This window comes from Phalaenopsis equestris, unplaced genomic scaffold (assembly GCF_001263595.1).
Source record: "Phalaenopsis equestris unplaced genomic scaffold, ASM126359v1 Scaffold000206, whole genome shotgun sequence".
Classification (NCBI taxonomy): Eukaryota; Viridiplantae; Streptophyta; class Magnoliopsida; order Asparagales; family Orchidaceae; genus Phalaenopsis; species Phalaenopsis equestris.
The window spans coordinates 562,493-589,769 of record NW_018164648.1 but is presented as its reverse complement, the minus strand read 5'-3'; the positions used below and the strand labels follow the sequence as shown (position 1 = coordinate 589,769).

At 32.4% G+C, this 27,277-nt stretch overlaps 2 protein-coding genes across 2 annotated transcripts in view; both read right to left on the bottom strand.

Moving 5' to 3' along the window:
- LOC110023052 (isopentenyl-diphosphate Delta-isomerase I) overlaps positions 1-27,277 on the bottom strand; it is a 57,592-nt gene that overhangs the window by 20,987 nt on the left and 9,328 nt on the right. The gene's annotated exons all lie outside the window — the stretch shown is intronic.
- LOC110023053 (DEAD-box ATP-dependent RNA helicase 38-like) lies at positions 8,688-27,268 on the bottom strand. Its single transcript, XM_020722267.1, has 8 exons — positions 27,112-27,268; positions 26,727-27,020; positions 26,424-26,648; positions 23,262-23,330; positions 14,157-14,558; positions 13,966-14,077; positions 9,139-9,224; positions 8,688-9,046 (listed from the first exon to the last, which is right to left on the bottom strand). The coding sequence occupies exons 2-8, from the start codon at positions 26,928-26,930 to the stop codon at positions 8,984-8,986; spliced, it is 1,161 nt and encodes a 386-aa protein (XP_020577926.1). The 5' UTR covers positions 26,931-27,020; positions 27,112-27,268; the 3' UTR covers positions 8,688-8,983.

The window sequence follows — 27,277 nt, the reverse complement described above, 5'->3', positions numbered from 1 at the left end:
TATTTAGGACACCTATGAGAGAGCTTCAACAGGGCGTTGAATATTATATGTACTTCACATTTAAAGTCATTACATATTAAAGTATAATGATATGATAATAGTAAAGAGTACAAAACATTAAATCATCATATGTCGCCAATTTAAAGTGTGAAGTAAGAAGCGCATGTGCGACTCATTAAAAGAGGCATGTATAAGTAGAATATATCTTATAATAGTAGATTTAAGTATGAAACTATAGCAATCAATGCTTTTAAATTTTGTAATTGTATCAAATTCTGTATGGTGTTCCCTATCCAGCCATTTGTATGAGTTATTTACTCAATTTTTATCTCATTATTCATAAAGAGCTCTTATAAAGCTTAACAATAGAACATGAAGATAAACCTTTTTTTGAACTCACTACTAAGATGATATTCTAAAGATAAGATTACTATGCAAGAAGAGATTCAGAGCCCAAATGTATGAAAATTCAATATTAGCAAGTATTAGACATGCCCAATAAGCCCTTTCATAATAATATAAGTGGTGAAAAAGATTTTAAATTAACTTTTAATCATCCTTAAATTTATCATATGTAATTATGGCATGTAATTGCTACACTGGTATAAAATGCTAAGACAACTTGATCAACATCTTATGATACTTTATGTGCAAAATATAGTAGGGTATGCTTGATATCAATTATAATATCTTTGAATGGTTATCATGACTCAAGTGTGCAAACAAAAAAAGTGGAATAATTAAATTACTTTTGCTAGCATTAATAAGAAGGTTTGATAATTTAATGGATGCAATAATATCATAATATTATGGCGAACCTAGAGTCTTTGGTAATAATGATTTCGGCTTTATAAAATTGTTATATATAATAGGTGAAATATTTAATTAATTTATTGAATGTGGTGTATTCTAGTTTATTATTATTTAAACATAGTATACATCGTAATTCAAATTTATATAAAAGTATCCTCGTTTTCTTATGAGAGGGTGTTATAAGTCATTAATATCAACATTAAATTTGATTTATAGTCAATCCCTCATAAAAATATCAAATGCAATAATCAAATTATTCATAAGTTATATATCATCTTTAATATTTTTGAGCATGTATTTGAAGGTCATAATGCAGAAACAACCGTGTGCTCAAATCTCTCTAACACATACAAGTTTAAGTGCATACAAACTCTACATTTCTCGCATTCGTAATACATGATATATGTTTGGATTTGATCTAGCCCTTGGCTTTCTTAAGTTAAATTCTAGGAACAATTGACTCATCAGTAAATTTACAAACTTTTAACTTGATATGAGCCTAAATTCTAATTAATTCATAAACCATCTTAAAATTAAATTCAAATTTTATGTATGTTCATAATCCATACATGTTTTCTACAAATGCTTAACGAAGTTCCTTAACAATAATTTACTCCTTGTGGCTGACACTTGGTTGTCTATCGATAGAATTTTGAGCTAATTTATTTGTAAACTCACATATTAGACTACATGTTCTGGGCTTTAGACTCATGACCTTACAATGGGAGTCAAAAGTCTCAAATTCTATACCATCTTAGATTGTCTATATCTAGAAGTCTTCGCTAATAATAGGTTGATGTTTGCTTCTCCGTTTGACTCTTACGAGCCAAACTAACATAAAGTAGTATTATTATATTATATCTCTTCTACTAATTGAAAGGACAAAACATGTTGTATCAAATTTTTATAGATATTATAAAACTTCTATATACATCCGGCCCCATAATTTGTTAGCCTTTCACTAAGAACAAAACACTTTATATTTTTCTTATTTACATAAATTACTATGACAATGATGAACAAATATCATTCATATCCCCTTCTTTCACATAAGAATTTCAATGTGCAAAAATATATTTAACTAAATATGCCAAAAAACATAAACAAATCATAACCAGTTCAAACATCAATAACTTTCATGGGAAATATTAGTTAATTTATGATATCCATATCAAATATGTCCAAGGTCCATGTGCGCCTCTCATGGAACAAGGTCTCCAAAGGCATTTGAAATTTAGAATATATATTAAATCAATGCATAATAAATAAAATAATATTAAATATTAGACACATTGGAATATATTCATGCTTTATGGTTTATATATATATATATATATATATATATATGGTGTGATGGTGTGCATGTAAAAATTGAAGTTTAGGCGGTAGATATGTAAATACATAGGAATTGAGGGGTATGTATGTAAATTTCTTATGTGGCAACACACATAAATACACATTGGCAAACAATACATACATACATGTGTATATTTCGTTGAGCTAGAAAAATAGTAAGTTAATTCTTTTTAAGGCCGATAATTTTTTTGTATATTTGACTAAAATGTATCCATGCATAAGGGTTAATTATAGCTCAACAAACTGGTTAAGATTGGGTGAAAATATGTTTCGTGAAAAATTTTTGGTTGGGTCTTAAGTTAGGTTTAAGCAACTTTAATACCATAAACCCATTCCATTTAGCCCAAAATGGAACCCTTTTATGCCACCTGATTTTAATGTTCATTTTCATACTTCAAGGCTTAAAACAGGGAACAAACTTTTCTTCCAAGTGATTGCATGCTTTGATCATATCATATAGTTCACATATTCTATTATAATGTCATGTCATTTACATATCCTTTCATGTTTACCATATGCTTCTCAAATCCTCTCCCATTATGTCTACCTTTATTTCACGGATGATTAGCCTCTTCATGCCATGCTACTATGCTACTCTAGTGATTATATGGTTATTATTTGCAAACAATGCACATTCATAATCATCTAGAATGAGAGGAACTCTTCCAATTCTGAAATTTGATGTTGAGAAGTAATTATACTCAAAATAGGCTTTTGGAGCTCTACTAACAACACAGTGAAATACAGTTGCATTCACTTTGAGAAATTTCAAGATGATTCTTTATTGATAAATCTATGTCCATTTTGTTACGCTAAAATGTCAAGTTTCTCTATGATCTTTGCGGTGATGTTATAAAGTCCTCATCTATGTGCGTATGCATTGGAGGCTAAATAAAAGACTAATTTAATGTGGAAGTTGATTCAATACCAGTTGATACTTTTTTATAAATCCAAATTAACATAACATTTAAAATAGTGTAACAACATATCCCTAAGACGATGTAACAATTCTCCCCGAAGATGGTATAATAATGCACCTTAAATAAGGTGTAATGATGTACCCCAAAGATGATGTAATAATTCACCCTAAAGATGGTGTAAGAACATAACCCAAAGATGATGTAATAAAACACCCTAAGTATAATTTAACTCCCTGTAATAATTACTTATAACTTCCGCACTCAGAATACGGTGACCATCTTCAAACTCTTGAAGTTTTCTCCTCATACCTCACCACTATGGCCTAAGTGACTAAATACGACCAACATGGCCCACAACTCACACAGTTCCCAACTCCGGTCTGTGTGGCCTACGGATGTTATCACAACTCACCATTACGACACATCTGACCAATTATAGCCTACGTGGTCCACAACTCATGTATCTCTTATCTCAAGTCTTTATGGCTTACGGATGTTGTTATAGCTCCTTGTCATGGCCTACGTGGTCTATAGCTCATTCAACTCTCAACTTCAGCCTATGCGTCCTACAAATGTTGTTGCAGTTCACCACTGCGACCAACATGATTCATAGTTCATGCAGCTCCCAACTCCGTTTATTGTGGCCTACATATGTTATTGCAGCTCACCACTACAATCTAAGTTACCAATTATGACCTACGTGGACTTCTGCAGCTCCCTACAATAGCCTTTGTGGCCAACTGACACTTCTGAAAAAACCGTCTACGACCAACTACTGCCACGACTTTAACTATGACTTTTACAATAAGCTGACGCTACAACCGCTGTCTATAACATTCGCAGTAGACTATGCCTTCATAGCAATTACTACGGGCTTCATAGCGTGTTACGACTATTATTCTTCAACTATCGTTGGACCTCAATATTGTAATTACATCTTCTCTAATCCAAGAGGAGAGTAGGCTTATGCATTTACAACTCCTTAGTGGATTACTTTGACTGGACCAAGGTCGGTGGTTTTTTCTCTTTCTCGCATTTCTCATATAAAAATCGTGGCGTCTTCTCCCACTAACTACCTTTTATCTGTGTGTGAGCTTGATCTAGTACTACGCCGAGAAATATAAAAGGATGCATTTAATTCTCATTGCCACGAAATAGAGTTTTCTTTTGTTCTATTTATTTCTCATTATCATGAATCTCTTAACTCACATCAACCTTCAATAAGCAACCCTAGAATATATAAGAGGATGCATTTTTGTCTAAAATAAAATTTTTGATATTTTTCCCCAAAACAATGAAAAGCTAGAATATTCTAGAAATTATGGCTATTATGAGGCATATAAAGTCAAATAAACAGATAGCTTTATTTTATCAATTACAGCTATCATGAGGCTTATAAAGTCAATTTTCCTTTTCAAAAGCACATTTTAAAGTTTGGACGGCCATCTTTTAGATTCTGCAGAGGTTTTCGGGACTTCGATAAATATTTCAAAATAAATTTAGTAAATAAATTTTAAAACTAAGCACAGTGCCTAAAGATTTGTACATTTAGCTCCGGCCCTCAAAATAAGACTTGTAAATGAGTCAAATATGAGTCACTAAACGAGAGCTCAACTCGTGAGATGCACGGTTTGTTCGAGCTCAACTCAAGCTCATATCTTGAGATTGAACTCGGCTTGTGACGCTATGCTCGGTTCAAGTTTGCTCGAAAGCTTAATTTTTCCCCTAGTTTTGATCATATATAAATTATGGAATAGTAAAAAATTTATTTATCACATGAAAATTAAAATTAATTGATGAATTAAATAGTATAATCGAGATCACTCGACGAGCTCTTAAGCCAAGTTAAGCTAAGCTCAAGCTGGAGCTCGCGTAATATACTAGCTCGAATATAAAGTCAAGCTCAAGCTCGCAGCTCGGCAAACTTGACTCATGAGCTCATTAACAAGCCAAATTTGAGCCTGACTGGAGCCAGATCTGATCACTTATCTCCCCTATCTCAAATATTTGATTGATTAGGGTGCATTTTAGAATAAATGAAAATAATAATTTAGAGCTGAATGACGCTGGAGCGTGATTAGGGCCGCGGAATGCCGCCGTACCAATTTATGAGGCCGCTCCAAAGTGGAAACAAGAACGCCGGCAATCACACGGCACGAGCAATATTGAAACATAGATCTGATAACTATATATAACTATATAACTATATATATATATATATATATATATATATAACTAATTTTTATGATAAGAAACACTTTTTACAAAAAAAAAAAAAAGAAATTTTTAAAATAGGAAGATCCGCTTCTGATAAAATAATCATAATTCTGTTTGCTTTTTAATTAAAAATCTTAATTTTAATTTGAAGTTTGCAGTTGGTGGAGCCTCAATGAAAGGTTCTGACTGTAGTAAGGCGGTAGATACCATCGCTACAACTCCATTTTCTCTCGTGTAGTAAGCTTGATTCGCCATTCTCTATTTCACTCTCTCTTCAAGTTCTCCCACCACAATGAGGCACCCTTCGCCAGCTTGATAGCAGCAAGCTTCACTTTTTTATCATTTGACAAATCCTTATATTAAAAAATTCTTTTGACTGTCTCCAGCCACTCTATAAAGTCATCCGGATTCATTGTCCTCTTGAAATCTAGTATATCCACTTTCACTCTTAAATCTCTGTATTCTCCAACAGACACTTCTTCTCTCAACCTCCGCTTATAAAGCATTGTGACGTCTTTTCCTCTGCTGATATCATCCTACGGAAGGGATTCAAGTGTTCATCTCTTTCTCTCTCTATCATATTCTCAAAACGAGATACAATTAGAACACCACTCGCCCTTAGATACAGTACTGAAAGTGAAAACTTGTAGGCATTGATGATTGTCTCAATAGAAAATCCACGCAGAAGTTATTTAAAACGGGAAACAAGACACTTATAGGTAATTTAGGCGACAATCCCACAGTAAGGAAGAACCAATCGACCCCTCAGAATCAATCGACCCCTCTGGTTCACTGGACTGAACCGGCACACGCAAGGCATGGCGAAACGACTCCCTTCGATTCTTCACTATCTCACAACCCATAGGAGTGGGAATTGCACATCCCGCATACACATGGGAGATGCCCTGGATCACTTGTTAAAAAGCTTATATGAGCTGAGAACTATGGTTGGAGAGAAGATGAGCAATTACTTGTACAAATACATCATAGTAATGGACTTTGGGAGCAATGACCAAATCAAATATTATCTTCTCCCGTATCCATCCAATTATAACTACAAAGCTAAGCAGTTTGCCAATCTCCTCATCAATACATACACAAGTTAATCAGTTTAACCTTATAAAAAACTACTTGGATTGGGAAGGCACTTCATAGCTTAAAAATCCTTGTTAGCAGTAGTCAGATACATATGAAGTACAGAAAACAAAACAACTTACCTTCATCAGATATTACAATCAGGAATGCACATTCGTGTCCAAACTCATAAGCGTTACAGAATCAACGGAAATGCACAAAAGGTTGTCATTGTCATATACAGAGAAGACATGAGAAAGGTGAGGCAGGAGGATTTGGAAGCCAGAGCCAGGCTACACTGCATCAAATAAACACATCCAGACTTGAACGACAAAACAGGCTTCGAATCCAGAAAGAAAAAGATGAAGTGATTTATCTCATGGGTAACATATGAACCTGTGACAAAATAAACTTCAATAGCTGAAGCGATGTTAAAAATTTTTGGGTGGATTGTACAAAACTGCATCTCGGTTCATTGTCACTGCAAATTAAACAAGCAAATAGAGAAATGATTTTACTTTGATAATGCAGGCAAACACCACAGGAATGGTAATAAGGGACTGAAAGAATGAAAAGAGTAAAAGAAGATTTCAGTACTAGCTTACATCCCCAATAACTCCAAGTCCTTCCTTCACACCGGCTTCCTTCCACAGCCCATAAGGTCCCATCCATGACCGAAACCGAAAGAAAGCTTCAAACTAGAGATAAGCCATTGAAAGCTGCCTCCTCACATATTCCTCTCCAAAACAATCTTCTAAACAGACGTGGAGAAAGAGCTTAAGGGAAATACCTTTTCCATCTTTCCTAACAAGTCATAGTTGTCTCCCTTCTCTTTTTTCTGTATCCTTCTAATTCTTCTTCTCCTCTTAAATACTCTTATCAGTTATCATATCTTAAACTCTTCACTTGATCTGACCTAACAAAACACAACTAGCCACCATAAATCAACAACATTAACCATCAAATTAATAATCAACATCGATCAATCCATGTTTGTCTTTCGCTTATTGGTTCCACCGGCCGCAAACTCCTTGCCTTCCCTTCCCAGTGCCAGCTCTGCTGGCCAGCAAAAGTGATACCTCACAGGCACCCATGATTCAGGACCTAGCAAGTCAGAGATGTTGAGATTTTTGAAATATCTGCATTAAACCACCATAGATGATATTTTTATGGACTTAACAGAGAAGAAGAAGAGAGAGGAATGACAAAATAAATTTACAGTCATATCGGCGGCAAATATTGGCGGCATTGATTATCACAGGTGATGCCAAATTAGTTCTAAATTACAGGAGAGGGTTTGGCGAGCAGAATAGAGAAAATTTCTGATGATGTAAACTTGATCAAGGTCGCTGGAGAGCATTCGCTAGCACAACAAACAGATTTCAGAGTTTGGGAAAAAACAAAACCCGGAAGCTGCTAGGAATCGGATCTTGCATGCTGGCAGGAGACAATGAGGAAGAGATTATGAAGGAATTTTTTCTTACTTGTGGATTCCATGAGCTGGAGGAGTTCAGAGAGAGTTGTAGCTACTATGTTGATTTGACTTTGGAAAGGAAATGGAGAAGAGCAGCACACCCAACTTCATCTTCGTCCTCCTGCACTTCTCAGGTCTACTACCTTAGGAGAAGATTTTACGAGAAAAGGCTTCTGCGAGAAATGATTTCACAAGAAGCTTTCGTGGGGTTGGAGTTGCAAAGACAGGGTAATCACGGGAGAGCACACATCTAGTATTCAACGTGTTTGAAATCCGCTCAAATCAAGTAAGTTTGAAAATCACTGAGAAAAATAGCTTTAATGGATTCGAAAATCGTGGAATATTGCAGTGCATTCAATATGCTTTCAGCCAAACAGAAGAAACAAAATACAAGTTTTCCAAATACAATACAATGAATATTGAACCAACCAAACAACCCCTTCGTAAATTTCAAAAGGTGCCCAAAAAAGTGCCAGTAAAATCTCATCTAAAGACAAACCATTAAACTGATCAGAATTTAAGAAAACAGCTTAAAATAACAAACTCATTCCAAGTTCAATTTGGCACTCTTAAGCAACAGAAAGATCAACCAGCAAATCAACCATTGCTTAGCTAGCGCTCCCCAAACCCAACACAGGTGCAAATTGTTGACTCCTCCGCAGCTGTTATATTGTGCCGAAGGGCAGAAACAATCCGTTTTCTTAATAGCAGGCAAAATTTCAAGTATTCATTAATATATTAATTAAATAATAAACAAATTTAATTATTATTATTATTAAATGAATATATATATATATATTCCAAAAAAAGAATCAATAAATAATAAAATAATATTATCAAATTTATGAAAGGTAAATATTAATAGATAAGAATGTAAAATTTTACAACACTACATATAGAAAAGTGGTTAAGTTGTGTAATTTTTTATGATGATTGGAAGAATCATAAATTGAGAGTGGGCAAATGCTCACCCCCTCACTATAAGGTGTTTCCACCCATGATTGACCCCCACATAGTTTCAAAAATCTAGACAAAGCTCAATATAAAACAAACAATTCTCTGTAGTAAATATCGGCCAAAAAATTATGGAGCATTCCAGTGGGAGCAGAGTGGCATTTCAACAGAAAATCTACAGCAAGCCAGCATCTTTGAGAGCTTTTTCAAAAGCTTCATCGCTTTGCCAATCTTCTACCTGGAAAGTGCAGCAGAAGTTGACAGCTAAGAAAAACATAGGTAAGTGCAGTTCAATGGTCACAAAGCGTGTCAAGAAACAAAAAATATTACCTCGGGTATAATGTGATTAAAATGGCGCTCAATCTTCTGTACAAGCATCCGATCCCTATCTGAGCACAGCAAGTTGAATGCAGCACCTGTTTCCCAACAATTTAAGATGTCACACTTTCTATAACAAACCAAAGCAAGACGACAACAAAAAACTTATATTGCCACGACAACAACAGATGAAACAATTATTCAAAAGAACAATGGAGTAAAGATGAAATAAGATAACGTAAAAATCTTAATGCTTTCAAACAAAAACCATATTGTCATGGCCTAAGAAGATCGATCATACAACATACTCCAAGTCCCAATTTTAATAGCTCAAAAAGAAAAAGGGGGAATTTTACATACATATCACACAATTCTTATGTTTTAGATATCTAACACCAAAAGTTTAATATTTACACCCATAACATCTTGGTGCCGTAAACATATTCATGAATTGGTGCATTTCACTTCTTAAAAGATAATGATTGTGATATTTTTTAGGTGGTGTTGAAGAATTGAGTGATATGCATGTAAATATGAATATTTAGGTGTTAGACATGTAAATACATAAAGATAAGAATTGTGCGGTATTTATGTAGATGCCCCGGGAAAATATAAGAGCAAAAGACACAAGAGAGCGAGAGCAGGACTGGAGGTCTAATAAAATTAGCGAGTGTGAGCAAGGAGAACCCAAGGTCAAGTAACTGATGCCTTTAGAGGCAGCAATGGCTTCGGCATGGACGTTTTAGGGAAAGAAAGGAGAACCCAAGGTCACGTAACTGATGCCTTTAGAGGCTTCAATGGCTTCGGCATGGACATTTGAGGGAAAGAAAGGAGAAGAAAAACTTGCCTTTCATTTTCTTTCCTCCCTCTTCCTCTCCTCTCATCATCATCAAATTCATCTTTATTGGGTAGATAATTTTCAAGACATGTAATTATTTACTTATGGTATTTCAAATGATATTTTGATATGCGGTAATTAGCCTTGCAAGTTATCTGTTGCACAAATTACCAGAGAACTCATATACATTAATCTTACTATAGAAATATATCCATTACTTATACAAACAATGAATTATATTTATAGGTAACTAAGGTTGATCATATTACAATCATTAATAATACTTTTATAATAATAAAAAAATCATATAATATGTGCTTTTGTGTATTATAATCTATTATTCGGTATTAAGCCCTATGCAATAATTGGCTAGAGCAGAAAACATACATACACATGTGTACAAAGAGAATGATATACGCCAGATGAATCCTTTATGAAGAATAAATGCAGTTTATGCATGCAAATAAATGTTTTAACATTTGAATGCAATTATCACCTGTTTACAAATAATTTTTTTATTTGATTTTATGAACCCTACCACATGATAATAAACATCATTGATGATTATGAGATCCAAAACTCTATCTTGTACATTAGACGTTATATGTTTAAATAAATAAATAACTATAGGGAAATTTACAGACGTAGCACACAATTCTTATGTTACATATCTCACTACTAAACTTTCATATTTGCATACAGAGCACTTTGGTACTTCAAAACTATGCATGAAAAGGTGTAATTCACGTGTTATTTTTATGCGATACTAAAGATTTGAGTGTTGCGTGTTTAAGTATGAAAGTTTATGTGGAGATCTCAAAATACATAAGAATTGTGTGATATGTATGTAAATGCAACAAATTTCTTATATGTTGCTCGTGATTAAAATTTGACTTACTGATTTTCTTAGCTTTAAATATCAAAATTCATAGGTCAAATTTTAATCATGAGAAATTAAAGGATATTTTGAGACAAATGAAAATTTTAAATGGCATAAGCTTCGTGATTAAGGAAGCTATGAGTTACAAATTTTACAGAAAAAATACTTTTTAAAAAGAATTTTATGTTGAAACGTCTAGAATGCAGAATCATAGGAGAACAGCAAGGAGAGATGAGCAGTTTTATGGCAAAGCCAAACCAAGAGTGGGACGAGTAAGCAAATATAGAATTAAATTAATAAGAAATAAATAAGGAATGTTTCGGGCTGCAGATCATACTTAATCATCAAACTTATACAATATTAAAAGGAATAAATATTAATAAATTAAATTGATATATTATGTGTTAAATTTAAAAAGACATACATGGATCATGTATATATCTTAAACTTACAAAAATACCTTAAACAAAATAAAATGTACAGAAATATTTACAAACAGTAAAACTAAAAAGCTAATATTTATATCAAATAACAAAATACATATGTTTCTCTACGACATATTACATATGATATTAACTTAACTTGCAAATTAATTTATATGTTAAATTGTCCACTATAAGTTTAATTTATTTAGTATTTTAATGAGCAATTAGTAATTTGTAATGTTAATCTATAATTTAATTAAATAAGTCATTTTCAAAGATAATTTCTAATAATTTTTTTAATATTTACTAATTTTGCAATAAGATTTTACTAATGATTAGTAAATTATTTTATTAAAGTTTTTTACTAATCATTTGTACCCTAAAAAATTATTATGAAATTAATAATTTAAGTTAATAACTTATAAATATTTTAAATATTAAATATTTTTAATTTTAAGCAGTGAACGATTAGCGATTCCATATAAATAAAAAATATTATTGAAAACATGATTTTAATGTGTCTTAATTATAAAATTATTGAAACACAAATTAAGTTTGAATTTTCAGAATAAAAATTAAAGTGAAGGAAAATGTATATTTTTTTTGCGTTTAAAAAAAACAAAAACAATAATGTGTCCTAATTGTGGTTATGCTCCATTTTAAATTTAATTTATTAGAAGCTCAACTACTTATTTATCCATTTAATATGCTCCCTTTTAAAATTTCACATTTATATTTTATTCAGTGAGACTTGATCCATAGAATTTGTTACCTGCGAATTCATATTTATTACTTTATGATTTTAGATTATCAGTCATGCATCATCTTAGATGAGTGTTTTTAGTATCCTTGAAAGATAATTCAGGTGGCATCATTAAGTTGAATTAATCAATAATTTATTCCTTCGCCAACTTATTGATTGAACTAAGTTTTAATCGTTTTGGTAGATGATTAGTAAGCACTAGTGAATTTAGATGCTCTTATGACCTTTTACCACAACAAATTATTTTTTAGATCCTTCTTTATTCTAAATAATTTATCAACAATTACTTTATAGCACAAAAATTGGCTCTATAAGAAATCTTACTGCATAGATCTAAATTTATTATTCTATTATAGCATAATTTTAAGCTAATATTCCATTAACATGTTCAAGCATTATTCCTCTATAAAAGCGCATCAATCCTAAATATCTCTTTTGCTCATAAATATTAGAAAAATACTTCTCTGTTCATTTGGCATTCTCTTGATCATTAATTAAGATTCATTGTAATGGTTTGTTATCAAACTACTCCAAAGGTTTGATGTGCATTTATCATTTGGACATTTTAGAAAGTTTCATAGACAAAACAAGATATCGTCATCATTGATTAGGAAAATTCCTAAAGAAAGCTAGCTACTTATTTCATAATTAACCATTTACACTTAAAAACTTCAGGCCTGAAATGTAAGTAGTCATAAATTTATGGACATTTTAACCCTACAAACAATAATATATAAAAGTTATTTTAAAAATAAAAACAGACGTACATCTTACTGCTAACAAATAACAAAATAAAAAATAAGGATAATTGCATAAATAAAATATCTAAATAATATTGCTATATTCATGTGTCGCCAAAAAACAACTACATGAAATGATGATTGAAAAAAAGATTAAATTGATAAACAGGATGACTTGTGACTGAGGACTCAATAGATGTTTCACACTACATCAACATTACATCAAAAAGACTACAGCAAATGTAAATAGAAGGTATTATCCTGACAACAGGGAGGTAGCATGGTGAAGCCTCACCTAAACTCAAAGTCTCAAACAGAGATTCTCTCAAGTACATCCAAGGAAGTTTGCTATAATGGATAAAGCTAGAAGGATTTTGCCATTAATCATTTTCAATGAGGCTAATTTAATGAACCACAGCCCAATGTAAGGAAAGGAAAAAGAAAAAAAAAACAACCACAACCTAATGTCATAATCTCTCCTTCACTCCGTCAACTAGCTTCATATCCATGGTTCCATCAATACTTCTACAGTCCTAAAGAAATGATAAAAATAGCTCTTTGATCTATAGTCAGAAAAATGAAAATCACTAAAACCAATTGAGTTTGTTACCAAAAGTAGAATATCAAACCCAACTTCCTAAATTGGGTATTTATAAAGGAACTACAATGGCAGTACCTTATCATACTCTCAGTCCATAAATAACGAAACTAATTGGAGCTGAATTCTTTCAAGCTAAAGAGAATTAATGTGAAGCTTAAAGTTACAGTAGTCAAATTAAAAAATTTTGCGTTGTATCCATATTTTTTAACTGATGCACATCTATATTTTATTTAACTGGCCTTATAGTGAGGTATTTCTAAAAGTTCTAATTTTAATTTAGTTAAGTTGCAACGATGCTCATTTCGGATTAAGAACCTTCAGCCAAAATCTATAGATTATAATGTATGATTCATTATAAACCTAATGTACTAGACATGCATTGTAATATTTGCACATCAAGAATAAAGGAAGAAGGTAGGCTTGACTTGAACTTAGGAACTTAGGAACTTAGGAATAACCGTTTGACGGCAACAAAATGAAATAATCAGTTAAAAAAATAAAAGGATATATTCAATTCACAGGATGCGAGCAAATAAGTTTCAAACAAGGCAACAGAACAAGCACTAATGAGGAAGCATGGTACAAAAATCACCTTTGCGACCAAATCTTCCAGTTCTGCCAATTCTATGCAAATAAACTTCGTGATCAGGCTCTGATGGGAAATCATGCTTAACAGGGAGATCAAAATTGATAACCAAATTAACCTGGAGTAGACAACAAGCCTCATAAAATAACCGTACAAAATTAACAAGATTGTTTTTAACAAGTGCATGAGATAGATACCTGTGACTGATCAAAACCTCGAGCAAGGAGATCTGTTGTAATAAGGACTTTTGTTATTCCATCTTTGAATTCCTTGATAATCTTGTCCCTATCTTCTTGCTTCAAGGCGCCTTGGACTGCCGTACACTCATAACCATCTTTAGATAATGTCTGATGTAACATTCTGGCACTATTCCTTGTTTGCACAAATATTATAGTTTGTCCCACCTTTTGCCCAAATTCAAAAATCTTATCTTTTATGACTTCAATTTTGGCGAGCTCATCAGGACAGTTAACCTTATATTGCTTCACTTTATCAAGTGTGAGTTCTTCTTTCTTGACAAAGATCTGATTTCCGTCCTTAACAACCCTTGATACAAATGCCTTGACAACATCATTAAATGTGGCAGAAAACAGTAGTACCTGATGAAGATTAGCAACAGAGGGACAAGAAATATTTAGTTCAGGCAAATAAGAAGCCAAAAGGGAACCAAAAGGCAAAAAGGGTTTAGAGTTTCATACTGCTCCTAAAAGGTGAGTAACATTTATTTATCGAAAATAGGTATACTTTTTTTCATTAGAGGCGTTATCCTTAATATTCATACCATGTTCTTGATGTTTTACAGGTCTCTAATCATGCATTTAATACACAATTACTGCTACATGTAGTAGATATTGTTTAATATTTATAATGGAGATATCATGGGGAATAGATATAAAAAAACCAAGAATAATAACTAATGAAAAATAGCTTAAAAAACTACAAAACAACGCTATTCAAATCCAACAAAAGTGCAATTTAAATTTCAACATATACTTAAATATCATATGAAATACTGTAGTTAAGAAATCTGCTCCTGTAATAACGGTCCACCAAATAACCTAATAAATAATATTAAATGGTTTTATAATGAATGACTATAACAACTCAAACTCAATAAATAACGCCTATTACAAAATTATGAACAATAATTCATCGAGGCATACATCATAAACAATAAAAGAAGCATGATTATACATTTATATATCGCTCATCAATCAATCATCATTTTCAATAATATTTAGATACATATGTATAATTATTTTAATAAAAAATCATGAAATTGAAAAAATAAACAACCCACAAAAATACAATGATTTTCAAAATATTCAAAACCCTGTAAGCTCGCTAGCCCGATTATTCAATATCTAAAAGGTTTTTACTAATTTACACACAATTACAACCAGACATACAATTTCTATAAGTTATAATAAATTTTTAATAAGCATTTCATAAATGATAAGATCAGTGATGAATCCATAATAACATGATTTATGGGGAAATATCTATTATTCAAATAAGCTGATGTGCATAAAAATGAAATTTTTTTATCAGAATCACATCTCAATATTTAGGAAATTATGTAACAATAAAACAAGAAAAGCAATCTATGCCACATGATATTTCCATTATGAAAATTAAATAAGATTTATTAAAACATATATTACAACAACAAAATATCAAATACAAGAAAGACAACCTACAAAATATTAAAGAATCTAGCACAAATATTAAGAATAATGTCCCAAAAAAAGGAATAAAAAATTTGCCTCAAACAAGCAATACAAAACTCCAACCTAAGTTGGTATCCAAATGACAAGATGAAATGGAACTCTATGTGAAGATCTTGATATGAACTCATGATTAATTTCACTAAAAAAAGACAGATAGGTACTGAAAATTAATAGTTAGCTAAAATAGATTTAACCTTGACAGTAAAAGTCAACTTAGATTAATCATCATTAATATGAAATTAAACATACATCTACAAACAAAATAAAAATTTCTCCCAATCTTAGTAATGTCAAAGTAAAAGAATGATTGCACGCATCTAATTAAAATTCAAAACTAATCTATAATAGTCTAAATGGTTGAAACAATAAAAAAAATCAAATATAAATTTATGAAAACTACTCTTTTTATTAACTCGAGTGAACAAAGAAGGCGCAAAGCCTAAAAAAATTGTGTAGTGAGAGGAGACAACAATGAAGAAGATGGAGAAAAAAAGAAAGTAGAAAAGAAGACTCATTATTCATATTTGCTAGGTCGAGAAAGAATACGAGGAGGCTCTCTAATGACAACAATGAAATATATACAAAGAAGAGAGAAGAAGTTTTTGGCAACTAATGAGAAAGATTGAGGAGGGCTTCAAGATGCCCGCCCTTTCATTTCGTTAAATCCAATTTAAGCTGATCAAGTAATGTGTGACTTCTATGATAATCACAGAAGTCGATACTGCCAATAGAGAGGATCACGTGGAGCAAGTTTGATTGAGGTTTTGTAGTTGCTTACACAAGAGAGTTCATCCGATTCCATAAAGGGTTTGGTTTGATTCAAGGCTAATAGCCCGATTTGGGATATTACATTCTAGTTATATTGCACAATTTTTTTAATGAATTTCAGTTGAGTACTAGTTTTGTTTTCTCCATCTTCATTATCGCTTTCCTGTTGTATCAAATCTTGGGTTGCTCTATCATATGGTCAAGCCATCCACATAAGTAAATAGGGAATTACTCTAGAGGACAAATTTACATGTCTAGTGTCACCACTAAACTAGAAGAGATTATCTCTCAAACAACCAATAGGTTGGAAAATAATCTTATTCTAATCACAATACACAAATTTAATGGCCAAAATCTTCTATAAAGGCAAAAATCAGTTATAATATTCATGCATGGTAACGGCAAAGATTAACACATATGCAAGCAAGAATTTGAGATCTGAAAGTAGTATGATAATGTCCTTATAAGCTTCTTCACTATTGAGATAAAAGAGAATTTCTTACTCAAATCTACTATCAATGGAATTTGGGTAGTTATCAAAAAAACGTACTCAAGTTATGAGACGATCTCAAACACTTTTTAGAAAATCATTTATAAACTACAATAAGGTGGCTTATCCCTCAATAATACTTCAACTCTCTCAAATGTCAACGACAACAAATACATCTTTTTGAAATCCATAACTGTTAATGCTATTATAATAAAGCACCATAAAAAATGATCATTGAAGGTAAATGGAAAGCTATTACTTGAGCAAGTTCCTAAATCCATTTATGAGGCCATCAGCATTCCAAAATGGAAAGTTGTTGTAGTTGAATAAATTCAAGTTCTTGAAAATAAAAATACTAGAAATCACTCATTTACCACCATGGAAAAAACTTGTCCTGTTTATGATCAAATATAAAGTAGGGGCGAGTCTAGAAAAATTTAAAGCCAATCTTTATTTCAAAAGAATACACCAAATCATAAGGCATAAACTTCCAAGAAATGTTTGCACCTATTGCCAAAATTAACCAAATTCTAGTACTTCTATCCCTTAGAAATCTTAAGTGGCCAATATATCAACTACATGCAAAAATATCTTTCTTAAAGGTGATAATAAAAATGAAAGTTCCATCCACAATTCCCTGCTAACAAAGTGTGCAAAGTCAAGAAATTCTTGTAAAGCTTAAAACAAACTCATCTATCTTAGCTTGATATTACTTCAGAATTTAAGAAATAATCGGTATAGTCAATGCCGAGCCGACAATAATTTGTTTATTACGAAAAATTCCAAAGAAAAACCAGATGACCTGATCATATATGTCGATGATGTTGTAATTACAAGAGATCTCAATGATAAGTTAGCAACCATCACACAACTTCTAGCATGAAACTTCAAAACCTTAAGAACTTCCTAAGAATGGAGATTGCTAGATCTCACATAGATAAATAGATCAATATCCCACATCATAAGTGTATTCTTGATCTCTTAAAAGAAAATATAATATTTGACGCAACCCAATACGTCCTCCCATGGATCCTAATGTAAAGCTAGGATTAAAAAAAATGCAACATTCATGTTAACAATAGTCTCAAAGACATGTTGGCAAACTCACCTGCTTCACTTGTACTAAACTTGATATTTCCTTCTTTAATATGTTGATCAAACAATTCATAAATCACCACACTACGATCACATGGATATTACCATGAGAAGCCAAAGATACCTATAAATGATTATTTAAAAAAAAAAAACACATGAATAAAATTTAAGTTTTCACAAACATAAATGGGGCAAGAAGAGTGACTGACTGCAAATCTATCTCAGGCAATTTGTGTCCGGGTGGAGTAACATAGTGACACCCTAATGAACCAATGCACTCGATGAAAATCTCGAATTCTATTCGATTAGGACTCGATCATGCTCGTTCAAATTAGTAAATAAACAAGCTTGAATAATTTTTAAAAGCTTAAAACTTAAATTAACTAAAAGTGAACATAATCGAACTTGTTCATTTATGTTCGCAAATAAACTAGATTGTTGTTCAATAAGTAACTTGCTAAATAGTCAATATTAAGCTCGATTATAACTCGTATAATATAAAATATATTACTTAGATAAAATTTAATTATCTAGAATTTATTTAATTATATATTTAATAGTAATATATTATTATATCAAAAATATTTTTAGATTAATTATTAATATATTTATTTTATTAATATATAATTATTAATTATATATTTATTTTATTAAAATTTCGATGTTAGATGTGAAAATACATAAGACATGTTTGTATGAAATGCCCCTTAAAATTAACTTTAAACTCCTGTAAACCTCACTTTCCCTTTGGCCTCTTATAGTTTCATCTCTCTCTGTTTCACCTGAAACATATGAAATCCTGAGTCACTAGGGCGTGCAAGCAACAAAGGCAACAATGAGACTGCATCATGCAAGGATCTTTGAAACTCTGGTCTCTAGTATATCTCTCACTCTCTCATTTCCGCTCTACTCCTAAATCCTACCCTATTAACCCTTATATTTCTCATCCTTCCTCACAGCCCACTTTACGCGCTTCAACTTATTTAAACTTTATAAATCTTCTTTTGAATTTCATTTACTATATCCGAGAATTAAGACGAAAAGGAGGAGAAATGGGATTTAAGATCTTGTATGGTTTAAAGTTATTATTTTTGTTGTTTAGACGATAGTCAGGATTCAAGGCAAAATGGAGGAGAAACAGAATTTAAGATTCTCAAGGACTTTATTTTGTCATTTTTGTTCATTGGTAGGATTAAACTTAGGGTCTGTTTGGGGCAGCTGTAGCTTATCCAGCTTCTGCTGATAAGCAGCTTATCCTGATAATCTGCTGATGAGCAGCTGATCCGGATAAGCTGTCTGACTGTTTGGTTTGTGCATCTGTAAAACAAATGATTCTGGAAAATTGACCATTCTGCCCCTGTTCTGAATAAGCTGTTTAGCTGTTTGGTTAGTGCGTTTTGTAAACAACTTATTTGCTAATTTTTTTAGTTTTATAAATAATATGTGCAGCATAATTTGTTATTTTCTCAATAAAATTAAAGATCATTGTTAAGACAAGAAAATACAAAAAAGTGGAGTTACATTTATATAACTAAAATATGTCTGATCACATCAAACGAATATGTTACAAATACAAAAGTCAAATGCACCTGCACATACTACAGATCATAATTCTCTCATCTGCCCAAGCATAGCAGTCATATCTAGCATAGCAGCTATACACCAATATATAAAAATCTCATCTGCCCAAGCATATTTAGCAGTCATACATCGAGATAAAAAAGATCTAACACCTAAACTTCAGAGATAACAAAAATAAAAATTCCTTATTCAATATGTGAATACCCATGAACTGACTGGTATGTATTTACAACTTCCAAAAGGGAGATTTACATCCGTAGCACACAATTGTCACGTATTTACATATCTCACAACAAAATTTTATCGCTTTCGACAATCAAAGAACAGGTAAAAATGTATTTAATATGAGTTGCAAGTTCATCCACATTGCTTGATATAAAACCGATGGCATAGCAAACATTTCTTAACAAATTTTTTAAAATATTCAATCATATATTTCTTAACAAATTTTCATTCATCACAGTTTGTCATAACTTATTACTGTTTTAGGAAACCAAAAAGATCATTTGAAAATATACATTTCAGAAAATGATGTTTAATAGAATCCTCTTATCTAATGCATAAAAGACAACAAACGTCTAGATGGATAGACTAATGTCATTAGCTATTTGCTCTCTCAAATTTTCATTCATCCATACTTCCTGCTCCACAGAATGCTTCTTGAAATACTTCAACACATCCACAAACAAAGATTTGAATTTTCATCGTCTACATCATTAACCATTCTTCCTTTAAGAAAATTTATGATGAATCATGGATTATAAACAGAAAGAAGAGACTTTAAAGAAGTTCATTGTTTATTAAACTGTATTAGAGAAAAAAAAAAAAGAAAAAAAAGGAAACAACAACAACAACAACAAACAAATGAACATTAACAGTTCATATCTCAATTCAACACTCATACCAGCTGAACTCCAAATCCAAAGAAGACAACATAATCAAACGGCGTACAGATACAATGGCTTCTCAACCCACGCACCTGAAAAATGACCATTCTCACACACAAAAGCTCGGACAACCGGCTCCCCCTCATGAAGATCCAAACCTCTCCTCAGGCAAAACACAGAATGCAAATCCCAAGTCTCTTTTCCATCACAAAAGGCGCATTTCGCCTCAATCCTACTATTCTTAGCATCCCTCACCGTCCTCCACACTGAAGTCTCCTTAAAATTTCTGAACACACCTCTAAACAGCAAGTAATTCCGCCTGTTCTCCGCATGGACGCACGCCGGCCATTGCTTAAAGACAATCACCATGAAACCGGCTTGCAAGCAGCTTGCTACCTTCTTCCCTACTGAATACCCTTTGTGCCGTGGTGGAAGCCGTGGTGTAATGAGGATCCCAAATGGGACGACACCTAGACTTGCGATTAGGGTATTCATCGGCGTGGTAGAGGCCAGGACAACAGATACAGAGCTTGCGTAGGGCAGGAGAAGAGATCTCGAGCGAATTCGGGCAAAGAGGCAGGAGAGGGCTTCGAACGAAAGAGGAAAGTTAGGGATGCGGGAATGTTTCGCAAAGGCAGGGGAACGCGGATCACAGGGATAGACCCGAAGTCCGCATGTAATGTAAATTAGCAAACTCTGTTTCCATAAACCGCCTCAAACGTGCGAAACAAACGGTGAGGCAGTGTTTAAAAATGTCGCTGCACTTATAAGCTATCCCAAACGGGGCCTTAATGCTGCTTAATTCCTACTACCAAACAACCCCTAAATGAGGGATTTTTGGCAAAACATAGAAGAAACAAGATTTAAGTTCTTGTAGATTTCAAAGTTATCATTTTGTAGTTGTTTGGTAGGATTAAGGTTCAATCATGCATAAATACTACACAAATCATTCTACTAAACAACCCCTAAGGCAAAATGGAGGAGAAACAAGACTAAAGATAACGTAAGGTTTAGAGATTATAATCAATAAATTATTAGTTGAGATTAGATTTGTAAATTATTTATTAAATTTTTTATTCGAAAATCTAAATATTTGTTTGACTTTTTAGATCGTTTAAATACTCGTTCAATTGTCATAAACAAATTAAGTACAAATCAAGTTCAGACATTGAAAATTTTAAATAAGTCAAGCTTGTGAGTAATATATGAAAGCTCAATACAAATTGAAGTCGAACATAAATAATTTATAATTATATCAAGCCAAGTTAGAACTATGATATATTCGACACAACTTGGATTGATTATAGCCCTAATATGAAGTAACCTAGTAACCTCGAGAAGTAAATAACTTGTTGCCAAGAGCAATGCTAAAGTAGAATTTAGAGCAATATGTCACGGACAAATGTCCTGCATCGGCTAGGTGTAGGGCCGAAAAACAGTATTTAAGTCCTAGGCTACCCACCTCTCTTAAGGGCTCTTTTAGGAGGTGACAAGTGGTATCAGAGCAGATTACTGTCTGCCAGGTGTGTGGACTCTCCATGGTCAAATGAGACCCTCGGTGGAGCCGATCCGTGACGAGGGCGTCACATGATTGGGTGGAGGAGAATGTCACGGACAAATGTCCCAAATCGGCTAGGTGTATGGCTGAAAAGCAGCATTTAAGTCCTGGGTTACCCACCTCTCTTAAGGACTCTTTTGGGAGGTGACATATAGCACATAAGATTTGTCCAGAAATTTCTAAAAATTAGCACATTAAATTACTATGATACAACCACGATGCAACAAGATTGCAAAAAATTTCGTTTAACATGACAAAATTAAAGATGTGCATATTGATCATTAGTTTGTGAAGAAAAAAATTGAACATTGGATTATTTCTCTTATTTGCACAATGACCCATTTACAAATTGCAGACATCCTAATTAAAGCCCTCTCAAGAAGAAACTATAACAGCTTAATTAACAAAGCCGGCAGTGCTAACAGTTTGTTACTCAGGTTAAAGAGAGGATTGGAAATTATATTAAAATTTGGTACAAATCAAGGGGAATCAAACAACTGAAATCCAATCCAAATTTGGTGCTTACCATGGCCATTCAACCAGCATGGAAGGAGAGAGATTTTTTGTTGTCAGTTGTCCATATTTGGGCTCCAGTACTTCTTTATTTCAATTCTTGTTTGTTTATAAACAACTCACACCAATATTGTCTTAAATCCAATATTATATATTAGTTTATTTTTATTAAGGTTGTATAAGATTTATTTCTTTCACTGCTACTTCATAAAGTCTATTTATATTGTCCTTATTTTGAATAAATTTAAATAAGTATTATATTTGTTCTCCCTTAACCACTAAGAAGAAAAAAGGATTCTATAATGTTGTTTGTAGATACAACCTAGTCTATCATCAAGCAGTTACAAAATTATGCTTCTCAGGTTTTCTGGAAATAATTCAAAAGCCAAATTTTAGATGACTTTGGTGTGGCAATAGAAAAATTTCACACAATAAGGATAAAATCCTGAACTAGCTAGGCCATCTAAAAAACACAGTAATGCCAAACAGCAACAAAGAAAGTAATATTAGTTTGCTAAACTAAAAAATATATATCAATTTTAGATACAAAAAATGAAATCTAGGGATGGATGGACTTGCTCACAAGACCAAGTCAACTAGATCTACAAGTTGCAAGGAAAACAACTTCCATTGGCATATGAAGATTAAACATGGAAAGGAACACTATAGGAATAGCATACCTGGCAGCCCAGAGTGCTGCTGCTTTGTATCTCCTTCATAATCCTCAAAGAATCATCTCTAAAGCCATCCTACATCAAGTAAACTCATTTAGATACATGTAAATTAAAGAACTCATTTAACTTAAGCATAAATAAGTGAAATCTTACAAGAATGGCCGCAGTTCATAATAAGTTTTAATGAATTCCATCATCCATATTATCAAAAATAATTTCAAGAAATCATAAAACAAATAGCATGAGCTAAGAAGAAATAGAAAAAAAACAAGAACAAAATCAGTAATAGCAGCTTCCTTGTCAATTCCTTTGTCAGACCACGGCATTATTAATTATGCTTTGTAATGCAATGATATAGACAGTAGAAGTACAGAATAGAATGATGTGAATTGTATAAAATGGTTGTTTAAAACTAACACAATTAAAAAAAGATGGATTACACACACAAATCTTAATCTTTCATATTTATCTACCTAAACCCCAATACTTCATATCACATGCAACTCAATTTTTTAAATACTAAAATAACAACAACAAGAAACCTTTATCCCACTAAGTGGGGTCGGCAACATGAATCCTTACTCTTCATTATGTACTATTGAGTGTCATATTTTCATTTAATTCTAACAGATTAAGATTATTTTTGATACAATATGTCCAAGTCTTTTTAGGTCTACTTTTGTCTTTCTTAACATAAGTGGAATCTAAAACATTTGTTACCCTAACATGATCATCAAATGGTCAACATCTACTGTGACCAAACCATCTAAGATGACTCTCTCTAATCTTGCCTGCCATTGGAGCTACACCAACCCTATCATGGATATATTCATTTCGCATTTTGTCTCTAAGAGTCAAGCCACTCATCCACCTAAGCACTTTCATCTCAACAACACTTAATTTTGTTTTATGCTTCTCTTTTAAAGGCCAACATTCTGTGCAACTCAATTTCTTTTCAATAACACAAAAGTTATTATTTTTCCTAACCACCATTACTAGAGTTTATCACCACTCATTCTCTATTCTTCCACCATCTCTTCTCCACCACTGCTTCTTCTCATCCCATTCTCCACACTGAAGCTTAAATTAATGAACTAAAAAATAATTATCTCCCAACTTCTTGTCCTTCTTCCCCCAAGTTATGGGATCTTTGTATTTCTTTCTTTTCTGCTTGCAAGCTAGAATAAGGTGGTCAGATACAGAGAAGGATGCAATAGGTGCCACCAGCACCTTTGTACAAGTTTCTGTTTTTTCTAATTTTAAATTGCAAACTAAATCATTGTTCATCTTATTTACAAGAGCAGAAAGCGAGCTCATACAGTACCTCCAGCATAAAGTGCTGGCTTCAAATGATCGACAGAAATTAGTAAAATGACTCCCATAAGAAATAAGTAATATTTTTCTCCTGTAATAATTTTTAAATTGGCATGCAGCATGAAGTGTTAGACAAATCAAGCAATTATTTCTCACGAGTGTGGGTTGCTTTGGCTAGAGAAATTATTTACAGATTTCGTAACAATGGAGAGGATAAGTGATATTTTTATGTTAAAAAATCGAGTGGCATATTAGTAAAACATAATTGAAAATAATTAGTTTTTTATGTATGTAAAATCCCTTAAAATAGGCTGAATGCATCTGCTATCACTGATAAGCCAGAAAAAAAAAAGTTAAGTGTATAATTCCTTACAAAGTGCAGTTATGATTATACCACCTTTCACCTATAGGTTGCATAAGCTCTACAACATGCATTTCATAATTCTTAAAAATCAGTGTTCCAAGGCAAGTATTATGAATTCCTAGAAAGAAATATACCGATAAACATATAGGACCCCATTTTTTTATTTTTTTATTATTATTATTTTTTTTTTTTTGCTTCCTGCTTAATACTATTTAATACATCAAAAGCAGTTCTATAGCACTTATAGCATGAGTTTGCATATGCTTTTATCAACCTTATTATACTATTTCGGACATCAGAAGCAGTTTTTGAGGGGTTTTGTAAGGGTCAGCTGTTTCCATTAAAATCCTAGCTATATGAAGCCAAGGAAAATTTTCTTTGACATCATGAGCTACATTGGCTTCATACAAAAAATGCTATTCTTTTTTTTCTTTTTTTTTGGTTTTAAGATTAAAGGAAGGGGGGTAACTCTAATTATTATTTAATTAATTAGAGTAGTTTAAATAACTTAGTGAAGGTAATTATCATGCAATTATTAAATTCATAAGAATTCATTTATCATAAGAATTCCTATTAAATCCTGTATAAATCAACAAAAAAATAAATAGTTTAACTAATTAGGTACTAATTTATGATAAAGATAGTAAATAAATCAATATAATAGGGGATTAATTAGGCCAGTCTAATCATAATAAATTATTACAAACAAGCAAACAATTAATAAAGATACATGGTTAGGTATCAATATATTCTTATAGCACTAAATTAGCATGATCAATGAGATTAATATCATTAATTAATTAAAAATTAACATAAAAAGTATGTTTAACATTTAAACATTAGTTAGTTAACAAATCAACTATTTAATTAACCATTTCTCATTAGAATAAAATTATATTTATACTTACTAATTAGAATCATTTTGATCATTCAACCAACTCACATTGCATAGAAGCATTTACCAAATAGTCTTCCATGTATTTTTTTTGTTTTTTATTTTTTTTACTTGTAAACAGGATTAGCCAAACTATAACCAAACGAAAGAAAAAGCCTTATGAAAGCAAGATTAATCTCCAAAAAAATGAGTAATGCTCCACTATTTTGGTCTAGAAGTTTTAAATTTTAGTTCCTTAGAAAAGAAGAAAAAACCATCAAATAAAGACCAAGAGAAGATTTCATTTACAAAAAATAAAAGAAACACATCAAAAACATCATAAATTTAAAATGGAAGAAGTATCCTCATCCTATCGAGAAATTTTTTCTTACAAAATGCATTCAAAAGCTGTAAAAAGGGATATTTTCACCTATCAATGTAAGATCCTAAAACTTCAAAGCAGTATGTCCAACAAACCATCTTACAAACAAATAAACTAGTTCACTGGACCAGAGACAAAGTGGTCAAGAAGTAATGTTACAACAACCTCATCAAAGAGACAAAATGATGAACATGCTAATATGTCATGAGATGAAAAAAGGGATGAAATTGATACCTCAGCTAGCATGTGATCTGCCTCATCAAACACAAGAATCTTCATTTCTCTGGTGCTCAGTTTTCTAGCCGACGTCCACTTCTTGATGGTACCCGGAGTGCCAATAACCACCTGATCAGTCACAGGTGGCAATTTTGATATCGGAACATAATTAGCTGAATCAGCAATAGCCAGAAATGATGTTATGCCAGTGAACTTTCCCATCTTTAAAAGAACTGCTTGATTCTGCTCAGAAGTGCACAAATCAGAAAACTTGCAAATATGAATGAAAGACAAAAACAAAAATCAATTATTACAAAAAACCTGATGTGCCAATTCCCTCGTGGGACATATACACATAGCCTGAGGCAATTTTTTGTTGGGATCAACCCGGCTCAACATACCAAGCACAAAACACGTTGTCTTCCCCGAACCATTATGAGCCTGAGCAACTAAATCTTTATACGGTGGGGTGAGGATCATTGGAAGGCTTATGGCCTGTATCTTGCTAGGGCTCTGAAATCTCATCTCGGTATATATTCCCTTAAGCAATTCCTTGGACAGATTCAGATCTTCAAAACTTAAAGCTGATGAATAGACTGCATCCCCAGATGTAACCTGGAAGTATGCTTAAACCCTAGTAAGTTCGAATCAAACCACTAAATTCAAGCAATAAAAGAAGCTATATTGAGATCAGGGTTCGTCTTACAGCATTGATCTCTGAATCCTCCGGGTTGTCCAGGAGCCCATCGCCGTCATTCTTCTCGTCAACCTTCTCTTTGCCCTTATCGTCAGATATCGAGAGGGACTCGATCTTGTTGAGCTCCGACTGCTCCGCATCCTTGCTGCCACTGGGCGGCAGGCGGGAAGGGGAA